Source organism: Cynocephalus volans, chromosome 13 (assembly GCF_027409185.1).
Source record: "Cynocephalus volans isolate mCynVol1 chromosome 13, mCynVol1.pri, whole genome shotgun sequence".
Taxonomy (NCBI): domain Eukaryota; kingdom Metazoa; phylum Chordata; class Mammalia; order Dermoptera; family Cynocephalidae; genus Cynocephalus; species Cynocephalus volans.
The window spans coordinates 28,578,995-28,594,939 of NC_084472.1; the positions used below are offsets into that span (position 1 = coordinate 28,578,995).

At 39.0% G+C, this 15,945-nt stretch overlaps 1 protein-coding gene across 2 annotated transcripts in view; it reads right to left on the reverse strand.

Annotated features, from left to right (window-relative positions):
• GAREM1 (GRB2 associated regulator of MAPK1 subtype 1) overlaps positions 1-15,094 on the reverse strand; it is a 190,799-nt gene extending 175,705 nt beyond the window's left edge. For both annotated transcript variants that reach the window (XM_063076981.1, XM_063076980.1), the window contains exon 1: positions 14,916-15,094. In XM_063076981.1, coding sequence (XP_062933051.1) covers positions 14,916-15,036 — 121 coding nt within the window. In that variant the 5' untranslated portion in view covers positions 15,037-15,094. The remainder of the gene's footprint in view (positions 1-14,915) is intronic.
• Positions 15,095-15,945: the final 851 nt, after the last annotated feature.

Below are 15,945 nucleotides of genomic sequence, written 5' to 3' on the forward strand. Positions count from 1 at the left end.
ACTGCTGATTAAACTATGTCACACCATTAAGACACATCCCAATTTCAGAAATATTAAAATATGCACCTTAGGATGAATGAAATATGTTAATTTCCATTTTGAAATACATTCCCACAATATCAGGACAATTTAAACAGCTTTTGATTAAATAGTATAGCCAAACCTCAATGATCTACCAGCAAAATTTTAATGTTGTCTTTCCCCAGCTTCAGAATCAGGCTAGCAGTAAACATAATTCAATAAGTCTTAAAGTAAGACGTATTCTCATATACTGGGTCTTTTCTAGGCTTGAGATAGTTTGAGAAGCCAAAGCCTGAGAAGGAACTCTAAATCCCCTGAGCTGAGGCAAGAAGGAGTGGCTGCTGGAATCATTATTTCTTTCCTCACCCAGAACCTGCTAAAAGGATTCTGTGTGTGTTGGGCAGAGCTTGCAAATACTTTAGGAATAAGCAAAAGTATCCCAACAACCCTGTGGTTGAGTCATTCTGATCCATCTGGTGGAACATCACAGTAGACCCTGTGAAATGCATGATGGAAAGAGAAGACAGGATCACGGCTCTCTGCTCTCAGACAGCTTAGAAAGACAATTCTACAAAGAGAAGTAATAAAATCTTTAAATACACACGACTCCAACTAAATAAAGTTCCTCACAGAATCCAGAGCTGAGGTTTTGTTATACAAAGGCCATGAAGTAGACAAAGTCTCAGAGAATAATCAACGTTATGAATTCTCTCCTCGCACTCTCTTCTCCTTTATTTACGCATACAGTCTGGTTTTTGGCATTGAGATATAAGGTCCCTACATTTTTTTTCAAAAGATTTCATTCTGGTCCTTAGAGGTGAGATTAAAAGAAATCAGGCAGACAATGCCACCAAGATTTTGGGGGAGATAAACAAAATGTAAGAGAAATTTATTTTAAGTCTTTAAAAATGGACAGATGTGGGTCATTACGAGATTTTGAAGAAACAGACACCCATAAACATTAAGAATAGTAGGTGAAAGTGTGCTCCTCATACAAAAGATAACGGGGGAAATACACTTTCAATTATGTAATCTAATGTTGAGTGCAACTTGCAAATCTTTCTTAAAGTCTGAAACACACACACACTCTCCCGCACACACTCAAACAGCAGCTTAGTAAAGTATCATCTTAAAACAAATTCTTCCCTGGAGAAAACTTATTGCCAAAGCATCTGGACTATGCTTCTAGAAGGCATTTAACAAGTTACTATCATTTCCAAGACTCACCAGGGTAGCCCTGGCTTCAAAATGAATTTAAATTTTCTTTAGAAAAACAAATCTCAGGCCTCCCACTACAATTGGAAAAGAAGGGACAGTTTAAACTACAACTCCTCTTCTTTGGGGAATAAAAGGACTATTTTCAGATTTCATTAACTTCATGTGTTCTTGGAACGGAGCCCAAGGCAGTCCCTGAAAGACAGGTGTGGCTGAAGTGTGTTTTTCTACTGTTAAAGAGCAAAATAAATCGGACAAAGATAGTTAATGTCAGTAGTAAGCAGACTTTTGAATAAATGGGCCAGCACAACAACAGCCTGGAAGAAAACAAAAATCTTATGTCATATGCAAAAATTAATTCCAGATGGATTAAAGACAAATAAAAATATTTTAAATCTTCCTAGAAAATCTAAGAGACTACATGTACAATCTATGGATCAGGGAGAATTTTCTTAGCCAAGATTGAAAACAGGAAAAAGAGACTTGTCTGTCCATGTAAAATTTTAAAACTCTTAAAAGGAAAAATATAAACAAAGTCTATAGACAAGATAAATGTAAATAAGAGAAAATACCTCCTCAGAATCTAGAAATTGATGAGAACAAGGCAACAATAGAAAAACCAACAAAAAGTATGATTTCAATTCACAGAAGAGCAATTACAAGTGGTAAAAAGACATATAATGGGGAGCAAAAAAATCACGAGTTGTCATGAAAATGCAAATTAACATAGCAATAAGTTTGTATCCAATAGGCTGGCAAATTTTTCTTTAAACTTCATAATAACTATGGTTGACATGGACTTGGAGAAACGGTATTCTTGCACATCCACGAGAATTGTTAGGAACTTTATGGACAGCATTTTGGCAACATCTATTAAATCAATTCCACTTCTGTGAATCTGGCTTTGACAAGGGAATAAGACCCATTTTTCCCAACATTTTTTTTCTAAAAAGATTTAATTTTGGTCATTGCATGTAAGATTAAAACAATCGGGAAAACACTGGTAACAGAGATGTTTTAAGGGGAGAAGTGAAAGATGTTAGACAGAAACTTAGAATTCTATAGAACCAATAAACAAATTAACGATATGTACACTGAGGTTTACTGAAGTATAACTCAGAGGCCAATAACCAGAAACAAACTGAACAATCAATAAAGGAATATTTCCACACCAAGGAATATTATGCAGTTGTTAAAAAAAAAGAATGAATTTGTATTAAGCTAGATGATTTAGGAAGATTCTCATGAGTGATATAAACAAGAGGCCAAAAAGTATTTATAATATAATGTCATTTCATAAAACAATTACAGAATTCTGTATATGTGTCTTTATTACATGCAATGCTGATGGAGGATATATGAGATGAAGAAAATATGAAGAAATATGATGAACTGGATTGTTAAAGTGGATTACGTGGGCAGGCAAGGTTGGAGGAGTGGTGGTTGATGTGAAGGGAAAGTATTTTAAGAAGTAGCTAAAACACCTCACTTATGTAAAATTGTAAATATGTGTGTGTAGGAAGAGAGGATGCATCAAAATGTTGATGGTGGTTATCTTGGGATGGTGGAATTTCAGATTACCTTTGTTTTTAAATTTTTTATGTATTCAGATACTTCATAATGAACATACGATGTTCATAATCAGGGTGGAATGGAGTTCTGTTTCACTGTGACAATTTAAAAAACTAGATAGGCAATAAATGGTATGTTAGTTCATACATTTCTCCCTTCCCTTCCCTCTAGCCTTCACTCAGCATGAAACTCGTCTGATATCATACAGTATTCAACTATATACAATCTACTCAGACTAATACGTTCCACTGGAGTCAAGGAGAGGAGGGACAAGCACAATTCACAAGCTACCTGATCTACTATAAAGTCAATTTGAGGTTTCTTCTTTGGCACTAAAAGATTCTCTTAAAGTTATCTGTACTTCAGTTTTAGCAACTGTCATCTCAACATCCTGACAAATACAACTATTTATAGAGTCCTCAGGTGCTAAATTGGCACAGAGATCGATACCCATCAATCTCTGGCTATATGTACAGAGAATAAAACGGGGCTTTTCTTCTCTTATCTCTGTTTCCCTTCTTATAAGTTACTACAGTAAAGTCAACATTTGCACAGAGTCAACAGAAGAAATGACAAACTATTACGTTCGCTTCTCTTTGAGTCTTGGTTTGTGAATTTCTATTATTTATTCTCTAGTGTCACTACTAGGTTCTAAACTTCACTAGATTCTGAAGTTGCTGTACTCTGTCTCTTATCTAACTGCCCCAAACATAGCACCTCAGGGTTCGCTATGAATTACATGTAAAAAAGAATTAAATATTTTTACAAACTTGTCAACTTAAGTCTTAGTCTTTAAAGCCAAATAGCGATGAATAAAGTTTGTCAGCTTAGTTTCATGCAATGCAAAGGAATTTATCAACAAAGTATCCATGAGGAACCCTCCATGACTTGAACACAAATATGGTTGTGAATACACAACAGCGTTCTACTAAGATTTTCCTGAGCTTATTCTATTTTATCTAATGGAAGGAGATTCTTTCAGAGGACCAGTCACAATACAACAGTGAACATACCACATTTAAATACAAAATGCAGGTTGATAAAAAAATTAATCACAATTATTCAGTTTCCAAAACAGAGGTAATATCTACTCATGAACATTTACTGAAGAAAAACAAAGTTTAAGAAGTGACTAATCCACATAAAACTTGGAGATGATTTATTACACATTCTCTAGAAAACCAAGAATAAAGTACACTAGAATTTTTTTTATTATAAGAGCTTTGAAAAAACTCTACTAAAAGAACTGAACAAAGAGCTCAGAAAATTCCCAAAATAAATATATTATTGAAGCTTATTCTACTAGTAGCCAAAAAAAAAAATACAAATTAGAAAAAGTGCCATTTAAAAAAATTATCTAAATTAGCAAAGATTAAAAAACAACTATGATATTCAAGTATGTACAAAGTGATGGGTTTACTCATTCACTGATGATGGTACAAACTTTTCTGGATGCAATGTAGCAATATGTATCATGAACCTAAAAATAATAACTTTGAACAATTATCTTACTTCCAGGAACCCAAAATAATGAAATGATTAAAATGGACGAATTTAAATACAAAGATATTCTCAAAAAACAGGATACTCAAAATAACCAGTGTCTCACAACTGAAAAACAGTCAAATGAATAATGGTTTATTGGTAATAACAAAATCCTATTCAGTCATCAAAATTTTATTTTCAAAAAATATTAATAATAAAGGTAAATGCCCATGAAAATGCTCATGATCTAATGTAAAATTTAAAAAGCAATTTTATACAAAGTTTGGTCCCACTTTTACATATAATTTCCATTTATATCCCAAGCTTGCATAACAGCAAAATGTTAATGAGTATAACAAGTTACATAGCCTCTGGAATAAAACTGATAGTCATGTTCATCTTTTTTTGTCTATATTTTCCAAATTTCCTATAAAGATAATATCTGGGGGAAAACAGTAAATATTTTTTCTAAACACAACCACCAAGCCTCTCTGGCAAAAGGAATAGAGCAGGAAAAAATCAACCTGAAAAAACTGGACAACTATTTCCATTGTGTGTATCAAATAAGAGAGACAATCTAAAGCATGCAAGCCAAAAAAGAACATGAGGAATGCCTTTATAACAATTCCTTACAAGTACACAACTTTTCCTGGCCTACTTATAAAGCCCTTTCACCTCTAATAATGGGCTTCTCAAATAGAATGGCTTTAAGGTTTTAGTTGACACTCAAAGATGAAAAGAAGAGAATGTTGGGGCAAGAAGTTCATACTACTTTTGCTGAGAAAGAACCTGAACTAGGGGGATGTCAAGGAGTGAGGGTCCAGTGCATTGCTATTAATAAGTTTCTGAGCAGAGAAAAAAAGGGGGGGGAGGGTATCAAAGCAACAATCTGGGAGGCAGAGGCTGATAGGTGGTTCTCAGTATTTTCCCCCTCTCCTGCAGTAGGAACCCCTGGGCATTGTACCCAATTAAAGACTTCAGTTCCTGCTAAACTCGTATTTAGGACTGTGTATAGTTGTGACCAATGAGATATACTCAAATGCTGTGTAGGACTAGTGGTAAGACATACCCTTTTGCCCTTCTTGCTGTCTGGGATGTAGACATGATAGATGGAGCTCCAGCAGCTATCTAGGACCATGACCTGGATAGTGAAAACTACTTGCTAAGGATGACAGAGCATAAAAACATAAAGAGTCCTTGACTAGTCCTAGTCCTTGACTCTGTAGAACTGCCTCGTTAGTCCTAGACTAAGTATCTTCAAACTTCTCTTACATGAAAAAGAAATAAATCTCTATATAAGCCACTATTTTTTTTTTTTTTTTTTTTTTGGACATCCCTGTGATGCACAACTGAAATTAGCCTTAAGTGATGTACCTCGCCATGATGAGTTTGTGAAAATTTCTTCTGATCCTGTCTACTTTCAGTGGCTCTCTTAACTGGCCAAAAGAAAGGACCAAAATAAACAGAAAAAATAAAAGTAGGGTATCTTAATAAAGCTTTCTGTTACTTGTTTATTTTTAAGTAGGTAATTTGAACCTTCTAGAGCTCTTGCTCTCTCCCTAGACACAACTAATTAAATTGTTTTTAACTTGGATCTGGTGCTTGATTGATTTTGTGGGTCAGTGGTTCCAAGGTAAAAATGGATCCTGTGTTATCTTAAATGTTAACAACCTGACACAGACAAAAATTGAGAATTCTAAAGCATAAGCTACTGAGGACCAGGAATGACAATGGAATGAATATATGTTAGTTCTTTGATTCCATCCATCTCTTACTCGCCCATTGCTGCTAAAGGAAGAAAACGGCCATTCAAAATGAACATCCATCATGGAATATAGATAGCATCGGCACAGATAGATGTCCTGGAGTTAGTTATCTAAGTGGGCTTTCTCAGGCATTACATTAATCTTTTTTTGAATGGAGTACAGATTCTTATAATCAGTACTTTTTAATTACCTACACGGTAACAAATATGTTTAAAAATAGGAAAGTAAAATATTTATCCATTTATTGTTACTTTTAGATATTTGAATCTAGTTCTTCACTAGGAGCAGGGCAAATTTTACTTCTAACAACCTATGTAGTCTGTATGGAAAAAACTGTTATCTTAATAAAAAAAATATCTGGCTAAGGAAATTTTTCTCTACTGAGTAGAGGAAAAACCAACAGAACATAACTTATTTTAAATCTTCACAGGGATACATACCTAAGAAGTGCTCACAGACGATTACATTCCCTTCTATGCTATAACCAGGACTAATCATAATAACTTACTATACATGTTAAATATTAACCAAAATAACAAATATCTTCATAACTACAAAGAATTCATATTGCATTTTAAATTCAATAACTTGGTATTTATTAAACCATTAAGCCATCAAAGCCCAAGTGGTATTTAAATAGTTTAAACTAGGTTAACAATTAGCAGAATCAATTAAAAATGACTTGCCCTGTAATTGTAAAGTAATTCATCCACAGAACTGGAAAGGGGCTTGGGAACATTGTTTTTTCCTTCTTTTACCACTACGTATCACTCCTACAATGGCATAAAAAGAAACTCACTGTCTGGGATCAAGATAGTATGGTTTCAAGTCAATCTGGGGGCTATTCTAGGAAGATGACAACTGTACCAAATTAGCAGTTGCAGTTTTGTAACACTATTTGAACCAAGTGGCTTGCTTTGCTTAGAAGTAAAATCACTGGTGCCCAGAGATAAGATGATGGGTAGTTAAATGGTTAGCTAACTATTCTATCAAGCCTTTTTTCATTATAGTAAGAGTCGACTAGTTTCTAAGATTTATGGCATTCTAGTCCATCTACTCATGAGTCATGTGAACATCGTGATATCAAAGATTAAAAATCAATGTCATGGCAACACGTAATATGTAAAGGAGACATCTTAATCAATTTCAGAATGAAAGAATCAGCACAAAAGTAAAAAACAAAAAAATCAGTTACTTCCAGAAATAATTTATTTAAAATATTGATAACTAATGGCCCTAAATATCATTTAAATCATGACGGACGGTCCACTAGTCTGTATTTTTCCTGCTTCTAATATTAAAACTTACCATCTCAGTTCCAATTTACATATTTAAGAATATACTGTCTACCTCAAATGAAACAAAAGTGAAATTCTATTTCAGACTTGCAGAGCTGAAAGATAGCTTTAGTAATATAGATATTTTAGACCTTATAATTTTTAATACTGAGATTTGTTCATTCATTTATTAAATACTTATCAAGTACCTCCTACATGCCAGGCATTCTGCTAGAGGCTGGGAAATAGTATGAACAATTTTAGATACCTTTAACTTGAAATTCAAGTAAACATTCTTGTGAAATTGGGAGGTGGGTGGTGGGGGAGGCTTTTCATATGGAAATGTCTTCTAAAAGAATTAATCCCATGAATTTAAAATATTTTAGCAGGTATTTTATATTTTATCAAGTGTGACAAAATAAACATAAACCAGTAATAACAAGTTATTTTTCACGTTGCATACAGTAGCTGGTGTTCCTAAGATTGAGAGTCATATGGAAGACAAGAGGGGAGTTTATGAGACTTTCTAGAACAGCAGCTCAGTAAGTGAAAAGACAGATACCTCAGGAATCTCAAACAAAAATAAATGAGTTTACAAGCTGGTCTACAAGAACTTGCTATTTCAATAAGGCAGCCAATAAGTGAAAGAGACTAAAATACTTCTTTAAACTATGATGCAGATGATCACAACAGTCAATCCAGATTTCCTTTCACAGATGAATGAAGTGTCTTATGATTTTTACTGGCAATATGGATACTTACTCCATTTAAGACTTTCAAAATAGCCATCTTACCTGAAAAACAAGGAAACTGAAGGAGCTATGTCAAAATCTTGTCTTGTGGGTCTAAATGTTCATCACTGTCCACTGCCTACTAGTACGTTCTCTCCTATTCTTTTTTCATAATTTTTAGGCATGGCCAATGGTCAGAATAGGTGATAACTGGAGGAATGTAAAAGTATACAGTATATGAAAGGATATTAAAGAGACTTTCTTATCACTTTCCTCGTGTGTAATATTATACCAGACACTTCTTTCCGGCTGTTATGTAACTATAGATATGAAAAAATGACCATGGATCCATAAAAGTAATGATGAGTACATGCTAAAAAAAAAAGATTCAAGTGTCAAAGCTCATTGTTTTGTTACCATTCAGTCAGACTCATATGTGATTCTGAGTTAAGTTAAAAGTTCCTTTCCTAACTTCCTGCTTCAATCCCTCCCAAGTCCAATCTTGGGTTAGTTATTTAATACTTCCTCTCTGACAAAGATCCTATACCACCTTTTTATAACCTGTGGATTACAAGATCAATAACCTGGAATACTCAAAAGGAAATAGACTAAAGTCATCCAGAGCATTTCTCTCAGTTTCTTTATCTGTAAAAGAATAATAAAACCTATTTATTATTCGGTTTTCATCTGTTTTCTAAATGGTATATTCTGGGCTAGAAGGTTAGCTCTGTTGGTTAGAGAGCAGTGTTAGAGCAACAAGGTCGAGGGTTCAAATTCCCGTACTGGCCAGCTGCTAAAAATATATATATAAATAAACAAATGGTAGACTCTGAAGCCTCCCCCTTGAATGGTTTGCATCTCCACTACACCAATGTTATATATGTATACTGCTTCACAATACACATGTATTCACATATATTATTGTATTTAATTTTCCAAATAAGAAGACACACAAGAATGTAAGCTCCATGAGGATGGAGGTTTTTGTCTGATTTGTTCAGTGCTATAGTCCCAACACCATAAGAGGGCTTGTCATGTAGCAGGGGCTTAATAAATATTAGTTGACTGGATAAAAAAAATTAATGCATAACTATGAGGTACATGGGCAAGTATAATGCCCATTTTTTCTGCATGAGAAAACTGCAAATCAAAGGAGTTAAGAGACCTGACTAAGACCACATGGCTATGAAATGGCAGTATCTGTAAGTGAGTGGAGGTCTCTTGGCTCCAAATCCGGCATCCTTTAAACCACCATTTCTCCTACCCTGGGCATATGCACCCTCTTATGATACAAAATGCCAGAGGAAATGAAGCCATAAGATAAGCATAGTACATCTTCCCAGAGCAAGACTCATACTAAGTGGCAAAAATAGAAAAATAAATAAATATATACATAGAAAATAACATCTGTGTATACACACACACACACACACACACACACACACACACACAATAACATCTACATATAAAATAACATACACACACACACAGAATAACGTCAATCATGGAGTAGATTTTAAGAACTTACATCAATTTCAGAGATAAAACACAGATCTAGAAAGACCTCTGACATTTGTAAACAGCCACTTGGAGCCTCCCTGACATCTGGGTGTCCGTGCTTTTGCTCCTGCAGCCTGCAAGCACGTAAATGATAAAGCTGTAGAAGGATCTGAGCACAAGGCAAGGACCCCAGTTCCCAGAGTCCCAACACACCTAGAGCTGAGAATCAGATATGATTCCTCCTCACAGTTAGGAAGCACAGATTGCCGCTGCTCTAACTCCATGGCTGTCTCCAACTCCTACCACCTTCTTTTTTCTCTCCCTGTCAGTTGTGCAGCCTTGGTCTTCCTTGTCCTTTCTGCAAACAGGAACGTTAACTCATCTTTTACTGCTCTAGACCAGCATTCTTTGAAGTGAGGTACATGTTTGAAGCAAAGCCAACATTTCTCAAGGGGGTCACTGCCACAGCTGTAAGGGAACCAGTTTCCAGATCCCCAAATTCCAAATGTACTCTTGTCTAAACATTGATCTGCCTGGGTCGTGACTGTGATCTCGACAGACATTCCAGGATGACTGTGATTGTGATGGATGGAAGCTGTCCTTCACCACCTCCTTCTTCACAATGGTCCTTCAGCCACTTTACAAAAGTAATGCATTTGCTTACCTTCCCCACATCTTTCTAAAATGCAACCCCTGCCCCCTGCGGTGCAAAACCCTCAGGGGGACAAACAAAGGGATAAATTAAAATGTTGATGCATGGTGAGGGGTGAAAAGTCTCCAGTATCTGGGTAACAACTCCTTTTGTAAGTCAGATAATTTCCAACTCTACGTTCTGAAAAAACGACCGGAAATCTTTAACTATGAAAAGTCTTTAACAATGGGACTGCCCCCGTGGCTCACTTGGGAAAGTGTGGCGCTGGGAGCGCCGAGGCCGCCGCGGGTTCAGATCCTATATAGGGATGGCCGGTGTGCTCACCAGCGCGGTGCGGATGACACCAAGCCAAGGGTTATGATCCCCTTACCGGTCACTAAGAAAAAAAAGAAAAAAGTCTTTAACTATGAAAAGCCTTACGGTAAAAAGAAATACAAAATGCTGGATTTCAACTTATACACATATTTTCTGTAACACAAAGTATGACAGAGTGATCAATAAAACACTTTCAAGCACAAAAATATGTTACCTCAGGACAGAATTCTGTACAGAGGAATGGAAATAAAAATATGAATGTAAGGAGCTAAAGAAAAGGTGAAATTTTTAACAGTTGAAGACTTATTCATGTATTTTTTAAATAACTGATATTGGGAGTCAAATACAGACTCAGAGTTTTTTAAATGATGTAACAATTTAATTTAAAATGTCAATATTAACAATATGCAAACAATAATATGTGAATACATCCTTTGCAACTATTTAAACTTAGGATGAGAAGTTTTAGCAATTAACTTAAAAATATGCTTAGGATATAGAGTTTCATAGAATCTTTTAGGAGCTAAAGGAACAAAAAAGTTGGAAGAACACTGCTCTAGACCAGGCCTTCAGAACCTTTCCAAAATGAAATAATAAGAGAGAAAATGAACAATTGACCACCAAACCAGTTTTGAGTGAGGTTGGCTGGAGGTGGAGTGGGGATTAGTATTCTCTCTGTCCTCTTCTTGGTCCTAAACACATTTGTTGAACCTGGTTCTAAAGCCAACAATTTACAAGACTGATGATCAGTTTGAATATCTGATCTTAAATGTATTGTTGACTGGGGTTAGATGTTGGCTGAAGAGATACATCTCACCAAATCTTCAAGGAGAATTGCTAGAGTACTTTTCTTTGGGTTCTCAAGAAAGACTCATGGGGCAACACCCATAAAGGCTCAATAATTTTTCATTTATCTTGTCATGTGTATTTATCTTATGTGAAGACAAATTTCACCATTGGAGATGTAATATTGAATGCATTTACCTAACAGGCATTTCAGAAGTGACCTGTATAGTGCAAATAATTAGAGGGTTTACATATTGTGTAGTTAATATTTTAAGAATGGCAAATATACTGAGAAGTCAATTCAACAGGCACATCTACATACCCTAAAACCCCCAAATTTCACATTTTTCCTTCTTTCTCTGATTCTGTAACCTGTCTTCGCTGCTGCCCCTCACTTCTTTTCAGCCACTCCTTTGGAAGTAGAAAGTCATCTAAATATGACAGATGAGACCAGCACTTAATTTGGTATCTACACCGTTTTAAAAATATAGACTTTCTGGTCCTCAAACTCTCAGACAGTGAAGCTATTTAGAGCAGACATCAAACCTGTTCCAAGCCCACCCCCCTTCAATATGAGAAGGTAGCGTAGGTGGAGACAAGAATTCAGTCTTCAGAGTGAGAAAGTCGGCTGGAAATCCCACTCCACGATTTAGTAGCTGTAAGTCTTCAGGCAAGTTACTCAATTTCTCTGAATCTCAGGTTCTCAAACTCCTTAAAATGGGGTTGCTGAGCATTTGAGATAATATTTATCAAGCACCAAGAAATATGCCAGCACATAGTGGGCATTCAATAATCAACAGTTATGAAATTAGATTTTTAATGTTCTTTAATGATTGCTTAAAATCAGCCAATAGTTTCCTCTTGGCATAATGTCAACTAGTGACATGTTTTTCAAATTTCTTTCTAGACTCTTAAAACAAGTGATTTGGAAATTGACTACCTTTCATGTCTAAGTATAGGGTGGGTGTGAACATCTGTAAAACGTACCTGCAGCGCTACAACCAGCAAAAAGACATACACAGGATGAGGGCTGCACAAAATTTGAGATTTCACCTGTAGTATTTATAAATATGTCAGCATGTCTTTAACGTATTCTACACACTGTTGTGAACAATGTTTAAAAATAAACACAGAATCGAGCTGGCCAGTTAGCTCAGTTGGTTAAAGCCTGGTGCTGATAACACCAAGGTCTGGGACGTGATCCCTGTACAGGCCAGCAAATAAATAAACAAATAAATAAACAAATAAACAAACAAACAAACACAGAATCTATGGCTGATACTTTTAAAGTCTACCCAAACTAAATTGCTAACAGTTACTCCCATCAAATCAGCCAAAAAAAAAAAAAAAAATTTTTTTTTTTAAGTAAAAAGGTATTTAATATATTAAGGGTGTGGGGAGGGTGGTAGTCCCACAATGCTCATGTTAGTGTAAATAAGTACAACCTTTAGTCTCTAAAGCAATTTGACAATGTATATCAAAGATTTAAAAAGGATTCATTTACATGTTTGTTCAGCAAGATAGGAGTGTATTCTAACAAAAATAAAAAGATTTACGTGCAAGAGTGTTCATTATATCACAACAACAAAAAACGAAACAACTAGATTACATGGCATAGCCATCCCATGGAATACTATGCAGCTACTAAAAACCATGTTAACAAAAAAATATTTAAATGAGATGGGATTGGTAAGAGAAAGAACCAAGGTATAAAGGGATATTTGGCTATGATTCCAAATTTGTGTAGGCTACTGTAATCCTCAAGTGGCAATACATAAATGAGAGAAATTTACAATAAGGAATTGGAATTACAAGCAGTGATCAAAATCCATTCACAGCTTGAAAGGACCGTGTTAATACTCACTACCCACATCCCAATTTTAAAAAGAAGCGTGGGATGAGTACACTGCTGATTCAGATCCTTTTTATGAATGGTGGGGATAGAAAAGTGAGTAATAACACTGAAAGTTATGTCTGACTCTGATATTCAGCCTCTTTAAACATTCAGTTTAATGAAGCTTTTGAGTGACTTTTACACCACATGCACAAACTCTAACTAGCTAAGAAGTTTTGGCAGCGTGTGCAGAGTTGAGAAGGTTGGAAAAGGTGAGGACTCACAACCTTCCAATGTACACAATTTTGCACAGTGGAGGAGGAAATGAAACACTGCAAATACACGTACATACATGCACACACAGATGCAGGTATGCAGATGCATCTTAAAAGCACAAAACACTTTCCCACCCCCACTCTTAGCAGAAACTATTGTTACTTGAACTTCATTCCTAATTTAAAAACTCGGTTTATTCCCAATGCCCACCACTACCAAATTACAATAGCAAGCATGTCAAGATTGTTTTCTGGCTTTCATGAACTTTCCTACATTTATTTTTCACATCAGTGCTTCAAATGTCTAATCTAACCCCACAAATAAGAAACAGAATAAGAATTCCTTCAGACATTTATATACTTCATGTAACACACTCTTTGACTCCAGAAAACAAGGTGTAACCCAAGTGACTGTGACTCGAAATGACATCTTACTGTTCAGTGTTCTTCTGACTGGGCCTGTATAGCCACAGGTCAATCTGCCTGCCTCTGCCAGCCTAGGTTGGGGGATTTACAGCTGCCCCACAGTAGGGCAGGTTTCTTTCTGCAAAGTCTGAAGTCGCATAAAGCCAAAACCCATTGAAGTTACTGTGAAAACAAAAAAGACTAAACACACCTAAACTGCCACCTTACATGTCGCAACTCTCAAACTCAAAAGTGTCTACTTGCTTGACAGTACCCACATCTATTTGCAGATGTCACACTGCAGAACAAACAGTTGGGGATGTTTGGTTGGTTTCTGTCGGTCAATTTCAGGAAATACATGGGTTTCTTAGTCCAGAGCTCAGCTTCCAAATCAATATATGTTTTGGTGACTTAAATCTTTTTCCCAGGCTGGAAATGTGCTACGCTAATAATTAACCTTAAGCATACCATCACTTCTGCTAACAACATTTTCTACACACAGCCCTAAATTACTTTCAGTTAGGCTAAACAAAACAGACAAGCTGTAACAAAAGGTCTCTGAGAAATCAGATCCCTTTCATTGGTCACCCAGGAGCTTGTCCTCTTAAATTTGCTCCTTGGCATGGGGGGGGGGGCAGGAGGGGGAAGGGGATGGGAGAGAACCCAAAGAAAGATGCCACCCAGAGCACAATTATTGTCGTAAGAAAGTTGCTTAACATGAGTCCTTAGGGTTTCCCAGGTTGAGTAATTCTTGCAGGCGGGTGCGGAGGGACAGTTCGCGTCCAAGATTACTATCTGCAGAGGTTTCCCTTACGTTGATTTATTTATTTTTTTTTAAGGCGTCCGTTTTAATTATACTGCAAGGGCTCTGATTTCCACTCCTCTGGCTGCTGCTGGGGGGAGTTAAGAGCAACGCGCCAAGGCTGCGGCAGCCGCCTGGGCCAACTCCCGCGCTGGGCGGCGGGCAGCCCACTCCCCACCGGGTCCCACCCTTCCGAGCACACGCGCGCCCACCCGCGTGCCCACCCGTGCCGACACCGCGGTCCGCGCCCGTCTGCCCCGCGCCCCGGCCGGGACTCACCGCTGTCCAGCCGCGCAATCTGGGGCAGCCGGTAGGTGCTGACCAGCAGGTCGAGGGGCACGGCCACCGAGCTCCACTTCACATCCTTGAGGCTGCAGCCCAGCGAGGGCGCCGGGTCCATCTTCCCCGCCTCCTCCTGTCCCGCGATCACCCGCCGCCGCCGCCGCCGCCACCCGCGCCTCGGCGGCCGCCGCTGCTCGCGCTCGCGGTCTGGGGCGCGCGGGAGGCGCCGGGCAGCTCCCGCCGCGGGCAGCCGGGGAGTGCGGCGGCCGAGACGGCCCGGAGGGAGGGGGCCGGCGCCCGGCTCAGCTGCCGCTGCGGGGCATGGCTGGGGCGCCCAGCGTGCCCTCAAGCCCGGAGAGGACTCAGAGCAGCCCCGCGGCTGCGGGCGGCGGCGGCCCGGGTGGCTGCGGCGTCTCCCGCTCCGCCTCCTCCTCTGGCCCTGGGTCTGCAGCTGCGGCGGCCGCCCTCTCGCCTCCTCCTCCTCTTACCCCTCCTTCCCTCCGCCTCGAGCGTGTGAGGAGGAGCCGCGGCTCTGAGGAGCGCCATAGCAGCGCTCCTAGCACTGACTAATCACCAAGGTGCGAGCAACGCCTGCGCAGCTCGGGGAGACACCGCCTCCGCCTCCGCCTCCCGGGCCACACGCTCCGCCCCCCGCGCCGCACGCTCCGCCTTCCGAACCGCTCCAGCCCCGCGGCCGGGCGGGCTCTGCGAGCAGTCGGCTCCCCGGCCGCGGCCGCCGGCGCCGGAGTCAGGGCGCGCTCCGCCAGCTTTACTCTCGCTCCCCCGTCCGACCGCTCGGGCGCCCTGCAGCCTCGCCCGCCGCCACTACGCGTCCCGACTGCCGAGCGAGCTCGGGGATCTTCCTCTTGTCGTGATGTCGGGCACCGTCCCCTCCCCCACACCCCCCTGGCAATGGGGTGGCTAATACGGGGCATAAGGGAGACTAGTGGTGCTCCCCCTCTTGCTGCCCGGTGGCCCGGACTTTTAGGAGATAGGCCAGGAGTGAGCCACAGACCGACGGGGCTGG